This window comes from Vombatus ursinus, unplaced genomic scaffold, assembly GCF_900497805.2.
Source record: "Vombatus ursinus unplaced genomic scaffold, bare-nosed wombat genome assembly UNPS02014801.1, whole genome shotgun sequence".
In the NCBI taxonomy this organism is placed as follows: Eukaryota; Metazoa; Chordata; class Mammalia; order Diprotodontia; family Vombatidae; genus Vombatus; species Vombatus ursinus.
Window position 1 is genome coordinate 1,176,716 of NW_020954579.1, and position 23,298 is coordinate 1,200,013.

Sequence of the window (23,298 nt, forward strand, 5' to 3'; positions counted from 1 at the left end):
AGCACAGCAAGAATCTCCTGATCGTTTTTCACCAACTACTAAGATCTAAGACTGATGCGTATGAAGCAAATCAAGAGTAGAGCTGAATTGTTTCTTTACAGAAAAAAACGGTTCTAAATGTTCCCAAGATGAAAATCTTCTGATCCCAAAGTCCTAAGCAAACCTTTAACAGTGTCCAGTGACTGGGAGATGTTTAGTAGAAAAAGCAAGCCAGTTGCTCTTGGAGAGAAAAAGTGACACAATGAAGAATGAGGTTTTTGTTTAGTGTTTAAATCTAGCCCTGTAAGTAGCTGAAGGTCTTCCTGGCACGGCTTCATTGACCCACTTAAGAAGGGGTGGCAAAATTTACCCACCATGGGCACAAAACAATTCACTGGCAGGTGTACTTACAGATGAGTATGCTAAGCACTACACCAAGCATTTCCCACCGGCATCTGATTGATAGGAGATGGCCATTTTCCATAGTTCCCACCCAGAAATATTTATTCCAATTAAGAAATCAAGTGTCACTACAACAAAATGAATATACGTGAAAACTGACTCACTAGGATGTTAAGAATTTAATTCCAGGGACAGCTAGGTGGTGCAGTGGATAGAGCACTGGCTCTGGAATCAAGAGGACCTGAGTTCAAATGCGGACTCAGACACATAACACTCACTAGCTGTGTGACCCTGGACAAGTCACTTAACCCCACTGCCTAGCAACAAAAAAAAAAGTTTAATTCCAAATTCAAAATCTACAATGTTACCAACTCAGTTGAATTACTGCCCCTTTTTCTATCCCCAGATACCAGTTCACATTTAATAGTGCTTTAATGTTTGCACTATACATATTCTTATTACTATTATCATCTCATTTGATCTCTGTCCAGAAAGAAACTATAGCCACCCCAGAATGCCCTGCATCTCTAAATGATTTGATATGGACATAGGCTTCAAGTTCCTGTCCACAACTAGGGCAGTACTCAGCAACAGAACGGCCTGTAAAAATTTTTGTGCACCATGATCAAATACCAACTCCTCCATCCTTCACAATTAATACAAACATTCTGGAAAGCAATTTGAAATTACGCAAATAAAGTGGCTAAAATGTCCATACCCTCTGACCCAGAGATCCCACTGTTAAGTATATATCCCAAAGAAGCCAATGATAAAAAGAAAGGTTCTATGTATACCAAAAATATTTATAATAGCATTTTTTTGTGGTACCAAAGACCTGGAAACAAAGTACATGTCCATCAATTGTGGAATGGCTAAACAAACTGTGGCACGTTAATGTAAAGGAATATATTACTATGCTATAAGAAATGACAAATATGAATACAGATAAGTATTTGAAAGACTTTCACAAACTGATGCAAGGGGAAGTAAGAAGAGTCAGAGGAAAAAAATACATACAATGACTACGACAATATAAAACAAGTTTTAAAAAAAAATTACAAAATTATAAAGGACAAAGATTAGTCCTAAGGAATAAATGAGAAGACACCTCTCCCTACTCTGCAGAGGCAGAGGTTTCACTTGTGTAGAATGTTGCATATCCATCAGATTTTTCCATATGATGATTGGTTTTGATCATTTTTTCCTCTTCTTTAAAAAAAAATTTATAAGGGATATATTTCAAGGTGAGGGAGGACTACAGATGGAATTTAATATAATATTACATTATAAGGTACAATGTAAAAATGAAATAAAAAAACAAGTTATCAATAAAAATCTATTAAAAAAAATAAAGTCCTTCACAACCTGGCTTACTACAACCTGCCCAGTTTTGTTGTTCTCCTATGATGGCCTCTGCATGAAACATTCTCATGCCTACTTTGCACTCCCGCTTCCAAGTTTTTGCAAAGTTCAGTTCAAGCCTTACCTCCCCAGTCTTTTCTTAATCCCTCTAGCTGTTAATGTCTCTCCTAAGAAATTAATTCATATTTTACCTTTGTATATTTTCTGTCTACTTATGGGTTTTTTCCTCTCAAAGAAATGTAACTGTCTCAAGGGCAAGGACTATTTAATTTTTGACTGTGTATCCCCAATGCCTAGCAAAGTACTTGTCATAGAGTAGGTATTTAATAAATGCTCTCTGATTAACACAATTTTAATGTGAATGCCATCACTGTTTCCATTTTACAGAAGAAACTAAGGCTAAGTAACTTGTTCCTCGTTGTACAACTCAGTGTCAGACGTAAGATTCAAAATGAGCTTTCTTACCTCCAAGACCAACTAACAATCCAACATATCATGCAATAGCAGCACCAGAAACATCAACCACTTCTAAGAAAAAAGCAGAGGAAAGTTCAGACAGAGAAGACAGAGGGAAGAGGCTTTACAGAAGGTACTTTTTTGTTTGTTTTTTTGTTTTGCTTTTTGGTGAGGCAATCAGGGTCACACAGCTAGTAAGTGTCAAGTGTCTGAGGCCAGATTTGAAAGCAGGTCCTCCTGACTCCAAGGCCGGGACTTTATCCACTGCGCCTAGCTGCCCTAGAGTAGGTATTCTTAAAGTGAGGTCTACAACTTGGTTTTTTAAATGTATATCAACATAATTGGAGTTCTATGAAGTCCTAAGTATTTTATTTTATGCACTTAAAAACATTAATCTGGGAAAGGGTACATAGACTTCACCAAGCTACTAAAGTCTATAATACAAAAAAGCTTACAAATACCTCAAGAGGAATAGAGTGACAAGGGAAAACACAGCACTATACACATGAGTATTCTATAAATAATAGCTGAATTCACCTGAAATCCTTTCAAGGCTGATACAAGATAAAGACCCCCAACAAGGCAAAGGAAGCCCCATCACACTTAAGTTAAAAGAGTCAGATATCCAACCTTAAGGTCATTTGACTTGTCCTCTTTACAATATTTCTTTCTACTACTAAAAAGCTACTACACTAGGAGGTTGAAGCTTAGCATTAGTCATAGTGACATGATAGCCAATCCCGGTTCAAAGGATCCCAGTGTGGGAAATGAGCCCATAATAAGGCAGCAGCTACTTAGGAGTGTCCACAGACCATTTCAGAAGACCAAAACACTAATCAGTGCAAAGGACCAAACAAGTTTCTATATCTAGGTGGAAGAATTTATAGATAACATATCCAAAACACCCCTTCAACTGTGCTAAGGCAGAATATGATTTCAGAGTTTGTCAAACAGGGGTCCAATTTCCATTAAAGTAATTTACCTAGGATCCTAAGGGGAAAAGATGGAATAACTATTCATATTACCAGTTTTATGAAAAGTATCATGCTTTTATGATAATACATAACTATGTTAGGAGTCTTTTAAACTGGGCCTAGCTTTCTGGGTAGGGAAAGAATGGAAGGGCCATATTAAAAAAAAGTGATGTTAAAAACAAAAAATTAATTTAAAAAAATTTTTTAAAGAAAGAAATAGGGCCTTGATGTCATGTACTTTACCTGATGTTATATTTGATGCTCACAGGAAATCCTTCCTACAATATAACCTAATCACAGAACTTTGGTGGACAAATCTCTGTTTCATAGGTGAGGTGGGTTTAATTCAAGCTCTAAAACTACTTGATGAAAGAAAACAAACTTTTTTGTAGTAAAAGGCATTTTGCATCATGGAAACAATATTATGAACATGTGGTGATTCTTAACCAAACAAGGTATGCAGTTCATAAAAGATAAAACAGACAATTATGACAACACAAAATTTAAAAGTTTTTACATAAACCAATGAAAATTTAATATAACAAACTAGAGCTGAAAAAATGTTTGCATTAAATATCATCGATAAAAAGTGTAGTATCTAAGAAATATATATCTGTTATCTAAGTCACACATATATACACAAATAACACCAAGAGTCATTCTCTAAAATATAAGTGATCAAAGGATATTATGTGAAGTTTTCAAAAGAAATGTAAATTTTAAATGACTATATGAAAACATGCTCCACAACACTAATAGCATAAGTAAGATGATAACAAAAACATTTCTGAGGTTTCATTTATTAAGCAAAGATAACAAAAATGAGAATAGTCAATGCCAGAGGAGCAGCTGGAAGACAGGAACACTAATACACCATTGGTGTAACTCTAATTTGGTCCAACCATTCTGGATACTGATTTGGAATTATTTGAGAAAAGTGCCTAAACTGTCCCTTTGACCTTCGACCCAGTGATCCTACCACACAAAACATAGACATCAGAAGGCAAAAACAGAAACAAAGAGGGTGCCCATCAATGGGTGAACACATGAAAAAACTATAGTATATAAATATGAGATATTACTGTGCTGTAAATTAGGAAATCAGAGAAATGTAGAAAGATTGCTAAGAATCAATGAAGAGCAAAATGAACAGAACCAAAAGAATATACAAGACAATAACAACAAAAGAAAGTTGAGCTCTAAATAACTAAAAACCAATTCAAAGTCCTAGAGAAAACACATGAAGAAGCACTTTACAATTATGGTGCATATACTTATTTATATACTTGTCTTTCCCATTAGAATGTGAGCTCTTTTTAAAGAGGGAAGTTTAATTTTTTGTACTTGTCACCCCAGTGTCTAGAACATAGAAGGTGCTTACTAGGTGTTTTTGGCTCACTGAAAGAAACAAAGAAGCAGAAGGAAGAAAAATATTACATAGAATTTATATATATATTTCTCCTTTAATAAACACAAAATTGTAGTATAAGAATGCTTAAGAAATCATTCTGCCACTTCCATCTTTTTTCTTCCACAGAAAAACCTTGAGGTAAATGAATGTGCTAGAAGTAGCTGAGGCATCTCATTACCAGGATCCTCCTTCAAAGTAGTCACTTTAGATGGTATATATCAGACTACAGAGGGTAGCCTAAAAGCCAAGTACTCTCATTTAAAATGATTATAGATCAATAAGAGGTCCACTTTTATCAATTAGATAAACCACACACACACACACACACAAACCACAGCTCGAAAGGGTGGTCTCAAGCAGGGCAAGACTAGGAGTAACTATTGAAAATGCAATTTGAAAATTAAATCATTTCTGAATACCATCCAGCAAGGTCCACTGACTGGCCCCAGAGCATCACCTCTAAAGTTTAAGCAAAGAGAAAACTGCAAGCCAGATGACCCTGTAACCGCACAATGGGGTTTTCAAAGGTACTTACTAGTATTATCAGCTGCAACTAATCAAGAAGTCTCAAAGTATGCTTGAAGGCAAAATCAATGATCAATTAATAATCAAATGAAACTATAAAGTTTCTGGCTAAGAATTTTATGGTAACTGCACTAGCTAAAACTATTTCCACCCTTCTCACAATATAAGAATCTAAGATATCTCCAAAGGCCTCATGATGGAAAATGCTATCCACAAAGAAGAACGAGCTACGGAATTTGAATGCAGATCGAAGCATACTATTTGCTATTTTTTTCTTCTGTTGTGTTTTGTTTCCTCTTTCTGGTGGTTCCTCTTATTGGTTCTAATTCTTACTTACAACATCACTAATGTGAAAATATGTTTAATAGGAATATATATGTATAGCCTATATCAGATTTCATGCTGTCTTGGGGAGGGAGGGGGAGAAAAAATTAAAACTGAAAAGCTTATGGAAATGATTGCTGATAATTCAAAATAATTTTAAAAAATTAAAAATAAAACTATTTTCATAGAATTGGATAATTAGCACAAATACACTGTATGCCCCAGGTCAATCAGGTCTTGTGCCAAAGAATAGACGGTTCTCCTAGACCAGTGGTTCTTAAGATTTCAAAAGGTTCATGAACTTGGATAGGGAAAATTATACCTTTATTTTAATATAATTGTCGAATTTTTATAATTCTATGTATTTTATTTTATGCATTTAAAAACATCATTCTGAGAAGGGAACCACAGGTTTCATAAGATTGTCAAAAGGGTACCTGATACAAATTTAAAAAAAGTTAGAACTGAACCCTTGCCTTATATATTCCTTAGAACAGAAAACACATACCACCTTCAGCTACTCTTGAGTTCAGAAGAAAAAACAAAACTAGCCACACTTGTAACCTTAACAGTCTGATTCCCCAGAAGCAGAAGAAAAGGACCCTAGGGGTAGTAGGAACTACCTCCTGAAAGACTGGACAACAAGCCTCTTTCCTTAACTGAGCCTTAGATTCCATAGCTTTATGACAAAAAAAATTAACCCATTCTTAATTTCAAATGGAGATGGAACAAATATATTAATTTTTTTTAAACCAAGCTTCCACTATCCCACAGAAATATCTTGCATAAATACAAGGCAGTTATTAGTATATCTGTTTGTGAAGCCAGGGTCCAATTTCTGTCATCAGGACACTCAGCTTTTGAATGTTGACAGTGGAATGAATTAAAAGGTGTTCCCTGGGGCAGCTAGGTGGCGCAGTGGATAGAGCACCAGCCCTGGAGTCAGAAGGACCTGAGCTCAAATCCGGTCTCAGACCAGACACTTGACACTTACTATCTGTGTGACCAGTCGCTTAACCCAAACTGCCCCACCAAAAAAAAAAAAAAAAAAATGTTCCCTGTACATAAACAAAACTTCCTCTGTACCCATATACACCAAGAAATAGTTAAAAAAATATAAAAAGACACCTAATCTAAATTAGGCATACATTTCAGATCTGGATAATCACCATGTGGCCTGGGCCCAAAGGTCTCCCTCATTCTCCATTCCAGGTTACTAGAAACAAAATTAAATAGGTATTAAATGGCTTTGAGAAGAATTCTCCAGAAAGAGAAGCTAATACTTCAGTATAGTCATGAGATTATTTTTGTAGACCTGAGTTTCAAACAGACCAAAGTTTAGAAATTATGGGCAATTCTAGACTTATTGCCAGCTGAGTCATAAAGGGCAGAAAAGACCCCAAAGAAATCAGAAACATGAAAAGGATACGGTACACAGTCCTCATTCCACCAGCTGCAGTTCAGATTTAACAGAAGTAGGCAATTAGGTACATACTTTCTGACACAGTCAATGTGTTGTTTTGTTTTGCTCAACTCTATTTTTGGTTTTTGCTTTTCTTTGTAAGCCCAATGCCTACTTAGCACAGTGTCTGGCATATAAGTACTTAATAAACAGTTGTTGACTGGTTCATTGATCTATTTATCACAACAAAGCATATTCTTCTAATGGAGTTAAGAAGTGAGGGGCAGAGTCACTAGGTAGTAACTGCAATTTTTAAAAGTAGCTTCAATAAAACATTTAGAAAGAAAAAAAAATAGAAGTGGCTGTCCAAGGTGGCATTTGCTGCACACCTGATATAACTAGAGCTCATATGCCTCCCAAGAACCTACTCTAGCACAAGGCAAACAGGAAAGCGACTTCTAGACCACTGAAAAGTCAGTTAAAATCAAATGAAGAGAACTTCCTTTGGTCCATGCCGGGCTGAATCTTGGGTGCTAAAGTCATAGACGTGAAGAACTCTGGGATGGTTACTCCCAAAAGAACCATCTTATCTGTCAGTGCAAGAAAAATTAAGGACAACCCAAAAGGAGAAACAAAAAAATACTGAAGAAAATAACACCTTAAAAAATAGACTAACCCAAATGGCAAAAGAGGTCCAAAAAGCCAACAAGGAGAAGAACGCCTTCAAAAGCAGAATTGGCCAAATGGAAAATGAAGTCCAAAAGCTCACTGAAGAAAATGATTCCATGGGGCAGCTAGGTGGCACAGTAAATACAGCACTGGCCCTGAAGACAGCAGGACCTGAGTTCAAATTTGGCCTCAGACCAAACACTTGACACATACCAGCTGTGTGACGTTGGGCAAGTCACTTAACCCCAATTGTCTTACCAAAAAAAAAAAAAAAGAAAAGAAAAGAACTCCTTAAAAATTAGAATGGAGCAATTGGAAGCTAGTGACTTTATGAGAAATCAAGACATCGTAAAACAAAACCAAAAGAATGAAAAAAATAGAAGACAATGTGAAATATCTCATTGGAAAAACAACTGACTGGAAAACAGATCCAGGAGAGATAATTTAAAAATCATTGGACTATCTGACAGCCATGATCAAAAAAAGAGCCTAGACATCATCTTTCAAGAAATTATCAAGGAAAACTGCCCTGATATTCTAGAACCCGAGGGTAAAATAGAAATGGAAAGACTCCACCAATCGCCTCCTGAAAGAGATCCCCAAAGGAAAACTCCTAGGAATATTGTAGCCAAATTCCAAAGTTCCCAGGTCAAGGAGAAATATTGCAAGCAGCCAGAAAGAAACAATTCAAGTATTGTGGAAACACAAAGAGGATAACACAAGATTTAGCAGCTTCTACATTAAGGGACTGGAGGGCTTGCAATATGATATTTCAGAGAGCAAAGGAGATAGGATTACAGTCAAGAATTACCTACCCAGCAAAACTGAGTATAATCCTTCAGGGGAAAAAATGGACATTCAGTGAAATAGAGGACTTTCAAGCATTCCTGATGAAAAGGCCAGAGCTGAATAGAAAATTCGACTTTCAAATACACAACTCAAGAGAAGCATGAAGAGGTAAACAGGAAAGAGAAATCATAAGGGACTTATTAAGGCTGAACTGTTTACACTCTTATATGGAAAGATGATATTTGTAACTTATGAGACCTTTGTATTAGAGTAGTCAAAGGGGAAAAATATATGTATACATAGATAGACTGAGGACACAGGGTGACTTGAAGATGAATGGGTGATATCTGGAGAATAAAATTAAGATGTGGGAGAGGATTATACTGGGAGAAGGAGAAAGGGAGAGGTAGAATGGGGTAAATTATCTCACATAAAATAGACAGGAAAAGGCTTTTACAGTGGAGGGGAAGTGGGGGAAGGTGAGAGGAAATGAGTGAATCTTATTCTCATCAAATTTGGTTTAAGGAGGGAATAGCAGACACACTCAATTGGGTATGGAAAGTTATCTTACTCTACAGGAAAATTGGGGGTGGGGGCAGGGGATAAAAAAGCTGGGGTATGATAGAAGGGAGGGCAGATTAGGTGAGGTGGTAATCAGAAGCAAACACTTCTGAGGAGGGACAGGGTCAAAAGAGAGAATAGAATAAATGGGTGGCGGGACAGGATGAAGGGAAATATAGTTAGTTTTCCACAACATGAGTACTATGGAAGTGTTTTGCATGACTACACAAGTATAACCTGTATTGAGTTGCTTGCCTTCTCAATGAGGGTGGGTGGGGAGGGAAGAGGGGAGAAAATCTGGAACTCAAAGTTTTAAAAACAAATGTTAAAAAATTGTTTTCACATGCAACTGGGAAATAAGATTTACAGGCAATGGGGTATAGAAATCTATCCTGCCCTACAGGAAAATAGAAGAGGAAGGGGACAAGGGGTGGGGGGGGATAAAAGGGAGGGCAGATTAGGGGAAGGGGTATTTAGAATGCATACTAGCTTGGGGTGGGGGAGGGACAAGATGGGGAGAAAATTTGGAAGTCAAAATCATGTGGAAGTGAATACTGAAAACTAAAAGTAAATAAATGAATGAATCTTTAAAAAAAAATTAAGAACAATGCTGCAGATTGGCATAATGTATTATCAAAATGGGAGACTCTCAACAATACAGGGTTTTCTGTTGCAACCAAAATAGGAAACATCAAAATCACTTGCACTTACTGAAGACAAGGTAGAACTAGAATGCAACAGCATTGCTTCTGGCTTTCATTCTCAAAAGGTACATCCAAAATACATTCAGAAACTTGAGATGTTATGCAAGGAACTTCATAAAACCTTGGAAAACTTGGCTAAGTTACAGGCGAAAATGGAAAAGTCAACATCAACCACTAAAGAAATATGTAACCTAGAAAATTACCACAGTGGAAATGGAAATTGTCAAACACCCCTTTTCCATACATGGCCCACAACCTACTTCTATGAAGTTTCCCTTAAGCTTTCAGAAATGTACAAGAAGGAAATACTCTTCAAATGCATCATTGTTGAAGAGCTCACCCATGCCAAGAACCAGAATCTCATTTTAAGCTATTTATCTATGTGGTTGTATCAGCCCTATGCTGAGAACAGCAGGCTTGATGTGGAAAGCATGCTACTTGAAACTGGACATCAAGCATTATAATTTTTCCAAAACCATTTCATTTTTAAGACCAAACTCCCAATACCAGAAGGTACCTTTCTTTCTAGGTCTTATGATACAGGCCCATTGTTGCCTCATACTTTTTTTTTTTTTTTGAGAATCACAGCTCTACTTCTTTTCTCACCTGCAGAATGAGTTGCTTCAATTCCACCTTATGAATATTTTTTTTTTTTTGGTGAAGCAATTGGGGTCAAGTGACTTGCCCAGGATTACACAGCTAGTAAATGTCAAGTGTCTGAGGTTGCATTTGAATTCAGGTCCTCCTGACTCCAAGGCCAGAGCTCTATCTACTTCTATACCTAGCTGGCCTCTTATGAATTTCTTAACACCACTCTGATAATCAACTTTTAAAGTTGATGCTAGTCATCCATTCAGTACCTACTGTTAAAACCATGACCCTCCTTATTTAACAAAAACTACTAGGAAAACTGATCATATGTTTGGCAGAAAATAACAGATCTCTCTTTTAGGCCTTATCTTCAATTGAACATAGCTGGTTGAAAAACAAAAACAGCCAAGATTTTTCTTTAGTGCCAATTAGAACAGTTTAATTAAATTTTAAATTGTTCTTTACTTTCACATGTAGTTTTCCTCCCTAATTACATTTTTTTTAAATTTTCAGTTCCAAATTTCCTCTCCATCTACCCCTCCTTTACTTATTGAGAAGGCAAGAAATGATACTCATTACACATATGAAGTCATGCAAAACATTTCCACATTAGCTATGACCTACCATCACCCCCCCAAGCAAGAAAAATAAAGAAAGCAAAAAAAAAAAAAAAAAAAGTGCTTCAATTTGCACCCTGAGACCATCAGTTCTCTATCTGGAGATAGACAACATTTTCCATCACAAATCCTTTGGAATGATGACAGATTATTATATGATCCAAGTAGCTAGGTCCTTCATTGCTGATTATCAACAATATTGCTCTTACTATGTACATTTTTCTCCTAATTCTGTTCACTTCACTTTGCATCAGCTCATACAAGTCTTCCTAGGTTTTTCTGAAACCAATCCCTTCAACATTTCTTTTAACACAATAGTATTCCATCACAATCATATAACACAACTTCTTCAGCCACTTCCCAATTAATGGATATCCCCTCAATTTCCAATTCTTTGTTGCCACAAAAACAGCTGCTATAAATATTTTTGTACACATATGTCCTTTTCCCTTTTCTCTGACTTCCTTGGAGTATGGATCTAGCAGCAGTATTGCTTGGTCAAAGGGTATGCACAGTTTTATATACCCTTTTGGGCACAGTTCCAAATTACTGTCCAGAATGGTTAGACTAGTTCCCAGTTCTACCAATAGTGAATTAGATGGAATACCTATTTTCCCACATCCCCTCCAGCATTTGTCATATTCCTCATATTTGTCATGTACCTCAGGGTTGTTTTAATTTACATTTCACTAATTATTACTGAATTTGAACATTTTTTTCATATGACTATTGATAGCTTTGATATCTTCCTCTGAAAACTGTTTGTTCACATCCTCTGAGTGATTATCAATTAGACTTTTATTTTTCTATATTTGGCTTTATTCCCTACATACTTGAGAGATGAGACTTTTATCAGAGAAACTCATAAAAATTTTTTTTCCCAGTTTCCTTATTTTCTTCTAATTTTGGCTACATTAGTTTTGTTTATGCAAAACTTAATTTTATGTAATAAAAATTATTCATTTTACCTCTCAAGAACCTATCTCTTGTTTGGTTATAAATTTTTCCCCTATCCATAGAGCTGACAGGTAATTTCTTTCATGTTCCCCTACTTTGCTTCTATCACCCTTTATGTCTAAATGATGTACCCATTTTGAGCTTATCTCAGTCATCAGGGTGAAATGTTGGTCTATGCCTAATTTCTGCCAGACTACTTTCTAGTTTTCCCAGCAGTTTTCATCAAATAGTAAATTCTTGCCCCAATAGCTGGGATCTTTGGTTTTATCAAACACTATTTTACTGTGCTCATTCACTTTATATTTATATAGTGTGTTCCAACAGCCAACATCTGTTGAGGATCCAAGAAATTGTGTTGATTGGATAGAAAACTGCTGTCACAAAGCAGGTGAATCCCAAATCATTTATAGAGGATTGCTATGACTCCAATCTAGAAATATCTTGACTCCTCAGCCCCCAAATAAATGTTTCTTCTTTCACTGTCACGTCCAAAGATCAGTGTTAAGAATGCCTATGAAAGTCAGCTAGATGCGGATGCAAACTGGTTAACGACAGCCTCCTTTATGATAAAGCCTTGACAAAAGAAAAACAAACCAGAGTATATGTTGATGAGGAAGGAAGCTGCCTCAAACCTCACACAGAAAGAACTGTTATACGTTATCTCAGTATTAAGACTCAAATCAGTTAAAACAGAAAATCAAATAACACAGCTATGCCTTTCCTTGTCAAAAAGCAAAAGGCACAATTTTAAAAAAAGGTAGGAAATCAAGCCAACACATCGGGACTTTGAAAAACAATGACAGTTACTTAACAAAAGGTAATACATTCGCAGAAAAAGTGTTTTTATGTATTCTGAATAATAATGTTCTGAGTTGCTTGCTCATTCTTTTGCATGCCAACATGTAGTTAAAACATGTGTTACAAGATACTTGGCCTATGATAAAATACCGTATCCACCAATTCATAACATTAACATCTGCGCTCTTGCTAGCCTCATGAAGAATACAAATAAACAACGAACACTCCCTAGAAGCAAACAGATTTTCTGTTCCTTAACCAGCAGGAGATGACAAATTAGCAGTCCCAAAATCCCAAGAAAACGTGTTTCTTAAGTGTCACTGATCCTAAGTCAAATTTTCAAGCCCTTAATTTTCCTGGTTTAAACCTACCATGTTAGTAGCATAAAAGGACTGAAAGAAGTCAAAGCATGATTAAAAATAAAAGACTCTTCATAAGGGGAGATTTTGAAATTAAAACATCCTGACAGTACTATATTTTTTTCAAAATGCTTTATTAAAAACTTTAATACTGAATGGTAATACAAACTAAATTTAATTCATTTCAATGCATAAAACATTATAATACTATTTTAGTTACTCCAATTCACCATCAGAATTCTTTGTCCATTCATTCTCACTTAATTTCCTCATATGATCTTAATGTATAACTCCATTTCTCCAGTTCTGGCTTTTTGTTTTCCTACTTTGCATTACTTCATTATAAGAGGCACTTCAACCTAGTAGATAAAGCACTGGCTGGCCCTGGAATCAAGAGACCTGTGTTCAAGTCCAACCTCTGACACATAGTGGACAATATGAACCCTGGGTAAGTAACAATCTCTCAGTGTCCTAGGCATCTCTCTAAGAATATAACCTACAAAACGGCTATTCATCTACATCGGTAGAAAGAATTTCCACACGGGGAGTTCACTACATCAATGAAATCAGAGCTCTAGACCAAAAAGTTTCTTAATAAAAGTTATTCCAGATTTCTCTGTATTCCTCATACTTGCCAATCTTAATTATAGCATACCATTACATTAAGTTACTCCAATTTAACGACTGCCTATTTTGTTACACATTTAGACTATTTCAAGTTTTTGCAAAGTTACATATAACCCTGAGATAAGAAAATCTCCTGCTGTCATATTTCTATAGCAATAAACCCAAGGTAAACTGTGAAAGGCAGATTAGGAAAATCTCAAAATCTGTAAAATTCCTGTGGCAACATATTAAAAACCTCACTTTTACAAAACTTACACTATTTTCCAGCCTAAACCTCTTTTAGACTATTCCCTTTAGGAAGTGGGTAGTACAAAAACTAAAGTCCTTCTCTCATCTAGGGTGGTAACCTAACCTTTTAACAAAACGTAAATCTTGTCTTGTTTATATCACTGCCTTCCCTACACCAGAAACATTGGGTTATGTACCCATCTGAGGTCAGTCGCCTCTCCTCCATGGAGATGGACTGAGATATCCCTAAAAGGGAGATGGTCCCAGAGGTCCCTGGGTTTATTTCAGGAAGGAGTGGGCCAAGAAACAATGGGATTGGTACTCAAATATTCTGGAATATTCACTCAAACTACATTTTTACATATTGTGATCTTTTTCTGGTACAAGAATCCTATAAATATTACCTGACATCATCTTGAGGCAGAAAATTATGTTGGAGGGCATGAGGAACTATGCCAGTATGGACATCTCTCCAAGCTAGAAATCCTTGAGTATTAATATTAAGTGGTTTCTGACAGACTTAAGCCTAAATATTAAATATTAGTATTAATGTTGTTTTTTTCTGCAACACTCTAAACTAATAATCATTGAACTGCCTGATATTCAATTTATCAACCTCAAAAACACCACAGGGAAATATACCCTAAGAACAGTATCAAAATTTCAACTTAATTCAGTTGAATAAACATTTATCAAGTGCCTACTGGATGAAAAGCACTGTTCCAGGCACTGAAGGGGATAAAAACAGATCCCAGACCTTAAAAAATACATCCTAGAATGACAAACAAGAATGATTTTAATACCCTCACATAAACACACCAAAAAAAGCTGATTTTAAAATCGGGGAAGAACTCAACTCAACCATGTGCCTACTTTCTATTCTCTATAAAATCTTATGAGTATGATCTACAAAAATATCCAGAGTATCTTGATGTAAACAAGAAGAAACAGGCAAGGTTTCCAAAAAATTCTCTATGTAGCAGGCCACATTTTCACAGACTAAAAATACAAAGGACATAAGATCTTATTGTATTCGTTAATTATAAAAAAAAAAGCATTTAACTCAGTAGAAATGCAACTTTTAAAGCTCTCCAACAAGCTACCTCCAATGTATACATTTTCCATTTGGACTCTGTCCACTAAATACTGTCCAGTTTAGTTGCAAATACCTCCCTCTGCATGCCTTTTGTTAATAGAAGAATGCTTTTCTCTTCAGATAACTCTTGAAGGGGCTCCTCTCTTAATATCAAGGCCTAAAACAGAAAGGTATTTGCTACTAAATTGGACAATATTTATTGAACAGAATCCAAATGGAAAATAAATTCCCTATATATGGGAAGGCCCTCCAGACACACCAGTTTGTAGATGACATAGTGCTGATTACATCAAGGTGGCAAGGTAGATAGAGTCCAGGCCTGGAGTCAGGAGACCTGAGTCCAAATCTAGCCTCAGACACTAGCTGTGTGATCTTGGGCAAGTCATTTAACCTGTTTGCTTCAGTTTCTTCAAATGTAAAACATAATAATTAGTATCTATGTTGTTGTAAGATCAAATGAGATATTTATAAAGTCCTTAGTACAGTGCCCGCCACATAGCAGGCACTTAAATAAATGCTTGTTTCTTTCCTTCTTTCTTTTCTTCTTTCCTTCTTTCTTTTTTTAAATGATATCCACAATAACACAAAAGAGTTTGATCTAACAATCCACAAAGGAACAATCAAGTGGATGAAAAATGCCTATTGTCCAACTGATTTTCAGTTGGATGGCCAACCCATCAAGTTGGTCCACCACTATATATACACATATATCGAAGACACTGCAGACAGAGGGTTGGGCTCAGAATTGAATAGAAAGAAGAAAACAGGGGGAAAAGGAGCAGACTGCATGACATTTGACACAACAGAGTTCAACAATCTTAAACTGCTAAAACAAAAATTCATCATTTTGATACCGATATTCTTCTGGTAATGTTATGGATATAAATCATGGAACGTTATAACATCCAAAGACCCAAACATCAGGTGACCCGTTGGGCAATAATGAAACACCACATGGTAAGTAAAACAGGCATATTACCAACAATGACCAGGAAGCATAAAGTACATTATCCAGGAGATCTAAGTTCAGAAAAAGAGGTGGCTCAGTCATGTATGAACATCATGAGACAGCCTGAATCCTATAGTGGCACACAAATAATGCTGGGCAACTAGGCAATGCAGTGGATAGAGTACTGGTCATGGAATCAGGAAGACTCATCCTCATGGGTTTAAATAGTACCTCAGACTCCTACTAGCTGCATGACCTTAGGCAAGTCACTTAACCCTGTTTGCCTCAGTTTCTTCATCAATGAGCTAGAGAAGGAAATGGCAAACCACTCCAGTATCTTTGGCAAGAAAACTCCAAACAGGATCACAAAAGGTCAGATATGACTGAAATGACTAAACAACAAACCCAAATAATGTTAGAAAGCCAATAGCTCATAGACCAAAAGTACAGAAGTACATGGTAAGATGTATAAAATGCAAAGTAAAGCCTGAAGAATAAAATATGGTTAGAACGAGACCCCAAAAAAATTTCATACTGAAGGAAAATATATAACAGAATAATGAATATCACTGAGAAAATGAAGACCATGTTCATTTTTAAAAAGTTGTAATAATGGAATTTTTCATGATGGTTTATGTTAAATTTTAAAATAAATTATTTTAGTTAAATAAAAAAACATAAATTGATTCTAATCTGTCTACATTTCAAAACAGTGGCAGAAGAAATTTCAACGTATTGCATTTAGATCTCAGACCAACACCCTAAAAATGAAGTACAGAGCAAACAGAAGCAGTAGAGGTAATTCCTGTTGCATCCTGAGGAGAAAGAAACCTGTCACTTAGCCATAAATCTTCATATAATTTGCTCTATATTAGTATGCATAATTACAGAAGGAAATCACATCAATTTAAATGAACTACTTTCTCAAGATGGAAAATGCTATCCATATCCAGAGAAAGAACTACAGAGTCTGAATGCAGATCAAAGCATACTATTTTCTCTCTTTTGTTTTCCTTTCTCGTGGTTTTCCCCTTTTGTTCTGATTCTTCTTTCACTAATGTGGAAGTATGTTTAATATGACTGTACATGTATAGCCTATATCAGATTGCATGCCATCTTGGGAAGGGGATAGAGGGTGGGGGGGGGGGAATTTAGAACTCAAAATCTCAAACTGAAAATCAAAAAAGTGAATGTTGAAAACTAAAAATTAATCAACTTTAAAAAATAAATAAATGAACTACTTCAATCTGAGTAATCTGGGCTCTGCTTCACATTTAGTGAGTTAGATTCAGCCACTGCTACAAAAACAGAGTTGGCTAATGAACTTGTATACTCAACTGTTATCACAAAAAGTGTGAAAACAGAGACTTTTCATAGGATAGTTCCAAAATTCAAAGGGGCTTAATTTTTACCCTGATAGAACACAAGACTTTCTAAAGAAACTGACTAAAATACCCAACTAGCTTTGAGAATAGGTTACCGCAAATTGATCAATACTACAGAAAATCCAAATATATTGCTTAGTTACATAGATTTATCAAACACAAGACATTCAAAATATTCTTTGGGCAAGAGAATAGAAAGAATACACTGTTTTACACACCAAGCCACTAACTCAGTAACCTCAATGAATGTTCTTACTAAAGTCTGAGTTGGCAGCAGAACCTCAGATTCTGAAAAAGAAGGAGAAAGAGTAACAAGCCACTCTAACAAGCAGAACAGGAGATATTTGAAGCTAAGCTTATCAACAATTATACAAAGAGCAATGACCTCTCCATCAGAAATTACTAAAATTCAAGATTCCCAGAAATTAAGTTTTTGATAGAATCATTCCAGCACCTTTAGGAATCTTCTTTAATTTTACACAGAAAAAGAAAAGTCGAATGGAACAAATTGTTATATTGCATCTGCTCAATCTTTTTGCTGAGATGTATATTCCTACATAAATGAAAAAGGAGAAGCCAACTCTATTTGTTTTACAATTTGCCAATCCTCCATACAAATTCTAAATATTGGTAGATATGTAACTTCCACACCAAGAATAACAAATGTATATATTCCCCCACCTGATTTTTTTCCTATTAACTCTGGTTTTCTAGAATAACGTTCTTTTCAATATCACTTTTCTAAAATCTCAGAAGTATAACTGGAACTTGTAATCACTCAAAACAGCTCCAAAATTAGGAGATTAAAACGCAGCTTCTATCAGGCTTCTTCCAAAACACTTCTCTATTAAGTTCAAGGTAATCAATCTGTACTTAAGCCATTATATAAATAAGGTCAGCTTTTAGTAAAGAAGTCAAGGATCCTAGGACAGAACACTGCTCCCTTCCTTCAAAGCAGCCCTCAAAGCTGCTAACAAGTCTCACTTCCGACATCAACTCCTCCTCCCCCTCCCCCTCCCCCAGGCATTCCCCTTCAAAAGCCAGGCAGTCCACCCAAGTCAGCCAAGTTCTGCTGGGAAGCTGTGTGAAGAACAGCCGCAACAAGAGCCTACTTTGAGGAGATCACCAGTCATGACAGGGGATGAAAAGAAATTATTTGGCCAAGGGATGCATTGTGCCAAACAGTTAGTCCCTGCTTTGAGGTCTCTGCTTGCATGTCAGCAGCTATTCTTTCTTTGACAACACCCATTCTCTGAGCTGAGGGAAACCAGCTCAGCTTCTGTTTCCATTCCCATTTGGGGCAGTTCTTTTCAGCCTTGTGGTATCAAACCAAGTCACAGAGAAGGTGTCCCCAGGAGACTAAAATATAGAAGGCTACTACCATGTAATTTGCTGCCACAGCTATTCCCCCTCAGCAGAGGAACAGGGAAATGTGACAGGGAATAAGGTGAATTCACTCTGTCAGAAATTGACTGGGATATTCTGAGATTGTGCTTGATAAAGAGAAAAGATAAGCTACAGGTGAAATGAAAGCACGGTTAAGAGTAGAACTATTTTTACCTCCAAATAACTGTGTTCTCTCTTCATAACCTCCAGCTCACCAGGATGTCAGTGAAGTCTGGGGCTGCTGAAACACCTAGAACCTCCAGTCCATCAAGTTCAGGATGGCTTCAGAACGCTAGGAAAAGAGACCCTCAAGTGCACCAGGTCACTCTGCCAACCAAACACAAAGGAAAAACAAAAGGAAAATTAAAAAACAGTCCATCTTGCCTCCATGGGCTAACTCATGAGGAATATTCAAGCAAACAGAGGAAGGAAGGAAGACTGACTTAAGCAAAGATCATAGAGTCTCCTGGAAGCTGAGAATGACAACATCACATTTTCCCTTCCCAACACACATAAATTCTGTTTTTTAATTATCTTGCTAATTTCACTGTTCTTTACGTGGCCATCCCATTCTTCATCAGTGCCAGAAAACCACTGAGGTAAACAATGCTCTGATATCACACAAAAAATAAGTAAGCTTAAGGGTACAGATGGTTTTCAGGAACCCATCTTCTACGGCTCACCAATGGGATAGTGCTCAAATAGGAAGACAAAAGAAAAGCAAGGAAGTCAAAGTTTCTAAAGGAGAAAATCAAGAAGTTAAATTTGTCCACAGGGTACCATAAGACCCATCAGAAGGCAGGTAAGCCAATTTTATGATTTCTGGACAACAGGACCAATACCTCAAAAACATCATTTTTCCTTAATTGTCTCTCAAAGAAGTCAAGAGGAAATTATTAGACAACTATAAATGTTAAGATGTTTTAAATGGCTAAGAGCAAGCAAGACCTTCTGATGGCTAGACAACGTAAAGAATTCAGTGCATCCTCCTCTCGTCCCACTGTTGACAATGTTGCCTAATGCCAACCAACATCAATAACACCAAAATTAGCACACTGGACACTTGAAACTAGGAAGTTTAAAAAAAAAACACACAAATGCATCAGACCATACCAACAGATTCTTCCCTAGGATATGAAGGAGCATGAATGGAAAGAAGGGTTTCCGGAGAAAGTTTGATTCATGCTATAGCTTTATCATGATCCTGTTCCCTGAAGCAATCCAATTAATGTCCTAAACATCTCAGAACCAGGATGAAGGAAGGGTTCTATAGAAAAATCTGAAGTTAGAAGTTCCATGCCTTGCCTCAAAGTCAAAGGTGAACTAGGAATAGAAATTAAGCTTGAAACTAATTTGGAAATCCATGAACCCTTTTGTGGACCTCCAGAAACAGGTATTCCCTAAACCCTTGATATGCAGGAGGCAAAAGAGCAGTCTGGACACAAGCAGGGGAGGGACATCGCAGGAACACAATTTAGTTTCCTCTCAGGTTTGAATTATAGCTGTCAGAGCTTCGAACTCAGAATTCAGTTTGATATGTCATTTTAAGTTGTTTAGAGGGTTGTATTAGGAGAACTCAGCAGAAATGCTACTTCTGACACTTCAGTAGCCATGTAAGGACAAATCAACTAGCATTTATTAAATGCCAATTTTTATGTACCAGTCACTGGGCAACCCAGGCACTGGAGATAAAACGACAAAAATAAAATAGTTCTTGCCCTAACTGAGCTTGCCTACTGGGCTGACATACATAAATTTATTTAATCTCTTTGAGCCTTACTTTTCATATCTGTAAAATGGAGCTAATACTTACAGGACCAACCTCACAAAGTCGGTATTATGAAGCTCAAATGAGACAATACACTCAAACTTCTATATAAATGTTAGATACGATTCCTCCTAATCCTCCCAGTGTTGTGCCTTCATACCTCAGGAACACCTCCTTTCCCCACAAGGTAATTTCTCATCTACTCTATAGGTATATGCCTGGTTAACTTACTGAGCCTCCCTCATTAGAACTGTAAGCTCCTTAAAGGAATGGGCTGCCTTTGCCTTTCTTTATATCCCTATCCCTTCACACAGTGCCCCTTTCCACCTTACACTTGAATCTCCTCCAGGAACTCTACAATACAGCTACAACAGGCCTATTTGTTATTCCTCACACAACACTGGCCATCTCACAACACCCTGTGCACAGACTGACCCTCCTGCCTGGAAATGCTCTCCCTCCTTAGCTTGGCTTCCTAGCTTCCCTGGCTACCTTCAAGACTGCTCAAATCCCACTACCAGTGCCTTCTCTCCAAGATGACCTTCCATTTGCACTCTATATATCCTATATATATGACATAGTTATTTGCATGTTGCCTCCATTATACCATGAGCTCCAGGAGAGCACTGGTTTGTTTTTTTGTTTTGTTTTGTTTTTAACCTTCCTCTTAGCAGTGAGTGCTCAGTAAGCGCTTAATAAGTGCTTGCGGGCTGACTACCTGGCAACATAGTACAAGTATGTTAATGCTAGTGGACAGTCCAGCTGGGCTGACCCTCGGGTTCTCCTGTTCCTCCTACCCTTTCCAACTCAACTCCCCTCACTCCACATCATGCCCCAGCTTCATCTGCCTTCATTACCAACTACATCAACCTTAATCTCAAGGCAGATCACTGCCCCCTACCCCGCTCCCCCTCTGCGCGACTTCTCTCCAACACCCCTTCCAGCTACCTCCCCACTGCCCTCCCCCCAAACTGCCAACTTTCGCCCCCAGTGTCTCCCTGCCACCCTGTGGGATGTCACTTGGCACAGACTCCTTGGACCCCTCGAAGGGGGGGGGAAAGAGTCTGTAAAGAGAGGGGGAGAAGCCCTTCCCAATCCTCCAGCCTAGTTCCCTCTTCCCTACCCCATCACCCCGCTCTTCAGGCTCCCCCCATTCCTGGACATCTCCCCCCCACCCCAGTCTCCTTCCTCTCTGCTCCCTACCCGCCCCCCATACAGTGCCGCACTCTCCCAGCCCTCCCCCCCACCCACCCCCCCGGGACAGAGTCTTGCCGCCCCCCCCCCCCCCCCCCCCTCCTCGACCCCCCCCCCCACGCCCCCCCCCCCCCCCCCCCCCCGCGCTCCGCGGGTCACCTCAGTTCCGGGGCCCGACCGCCCCGGCCCCTCCGCACTCAGGCCGCCGCCGCTCCGAGAGCCTCTCCTCTCCTCTCCTCTCCTCTCTTCCTCCGCTGCCGTCGCTCCGGCCTCGTCCCGTCCTCTCAGTTCCCAGCTCTCTCTCTCGCTCTCTCTCTCTCTCTCTCTGTGTATGTGTATGTGTGTGTGTGTGTGTGTGTCTCTCTATCTCTCTGTCTCTGTCTCTGTCTGTCTCTCTGTCTCTGTCTCTGTCTCTGTCTCTCTCTCTCTCTCTGTCTCTCTCTCTCTCTCTGTCTCTCTCTCTCTCTCTCTCACCCTCACCCTTTCTCGCCGCCACCGCCCCTTTTGCCAACCCGGAAATGGATCCACTCCCACCCTCCACAGCATCCGCGAACAAAATGGAGTTAGGGGAAAGAAGGAGGAGGGAATGGAGCCGAGGGGTATTGAACGCATGCTCTCCTACAGAGGTCACGCCTCCTTGCGGAATGACGAAGGTGGAGGGGACGCGGCCACCATGTTGGGGAAGTCGCGGGTTCCCTCCCTAAGAAGAGGAAGTAGGAGCGGGAAGAGGAGGGTGTGTGAGGATGCATTCCCCTCTCTCTCACCGCCCACTCGTCTACCCTCTCACTGCCAACTCCAACCAATTTCTCTCGCGAACTAAAGAGTAAAAGAACTGGGCTGCGGCCTAACACGGCAGACACTTTGTGGCCAACCTCCTATTGTCATGACGACAGAGATGATGGCTCCTGCCAGGATCGCGATGTTCTAGACAATCAGAGAATCTCAGAGTTGGGAGGGACCCTAGAGGCCATGCAGTCCAGCTCGTACCTGAGCAAGAATCCTTGCTACAATATTCCCAACAAGTGGTCGTCCAACCTTGGCCTGAAGGTTTCCAGTAAAGGGAAACCTACTCCTTCTAGGCAGCCCATTCTACTTTTGAAGATTGTTTGCTTGTTGTGAAGTTTTTCCTAACTTTGAGTCTAAATCTTCCTTTCTACCACTTCCAACCACTGCTTTATGTTCTGCCCACGGAGCCAAGTAGATTAAGTGTAATCCCTCTTCTCTTTAATTATTATTATTATTATTATTATTTTTGTAATCCAGAAGTATAGGTAACAATCAATCAAGCAATCAACACTAAGCCTGTACTATGTGCCACAGCCTGGAACCTAAAGCCCCTCCACCAAGACAAATGGGCAACTATTTTTTTCTGTAGCTTATAGTCTTCTTTTCCTTTTTTTTTTTTTTTTTGCCCAGGGTGACACAGCTGCTAAGTGTTATGTGTCTGATATCGAATTTGAACTCAGGTCCTTCCTGACTTCAGGGCCATTGCTCTATCCACTGCGCCACCTAGCTGCCCCTGTAACTTACAGAATTGCTTAGGGCACTGAGAAATTAAGTGACTTAAATTCTAGTTAAGTCTGACATAGTGTCAGTATGTGTCAGAAGCAAGACATGAATCCAGATCTTCTGACTCAAAGGATTCCTCTCTTCCACATGACAGCTCTTTACAAATACTTGAAGACTGCTATCATGTCATTCATAGTCCCAAGATTTTCAGTGCAGCCTAATATTGTATTAGTTGGTTGTTGGTGTGTTTTTTTGTTTTGTTTTGTTTTTTGTTTT

At 38.2% G+C, this 23,298-nt stretch overlaps 2 protein-coding genes across 3 annotated transcripts in view; one reads left to right on the forward strand and one right to left on the reverse strand.

The window, feature by feature from the left end:
- WIPF2 (WAS/WASL interacting protein family member 2) overlaps positions 1–21,884 on the reverse strand; it is a 43,923-nt gene extending 22,039 nt beyond the window's left edge. Inside the window, exons 1-2 of one of the 2 annotated variants that reach the window (XM_027873060.1) lie at positions 21,673–21,884; positions 18,726–18,878 (exon numbers count right to left, since the gene is read on the reverse strand). The gene's annotated coding sequence lies outside the window, so the exon portion shown is untranslated. The remainder of the gene's footprint in view (positions 1–18,725; positions 18,879–21,672) is intronic. The other variant, XM_027873061.1, reaches the window with a different exon arrangement.
- On the forward strand, positions 6,604–10,022 carry LOC114050896 (cyclin-dependent kinase 2-interacting protein-like). Its single transcript, XM_027872943.1, is given in 4 exon segments — positions 6,604–6,622; positions 7,381–7,449; positions 9,459–9,556; positions 9,558–10,022. Coding segments are annotated over 4 exon segments (651 nt in total).
- Positions 21,885–23,298: the final 1,414 nt, after the last annotated feature.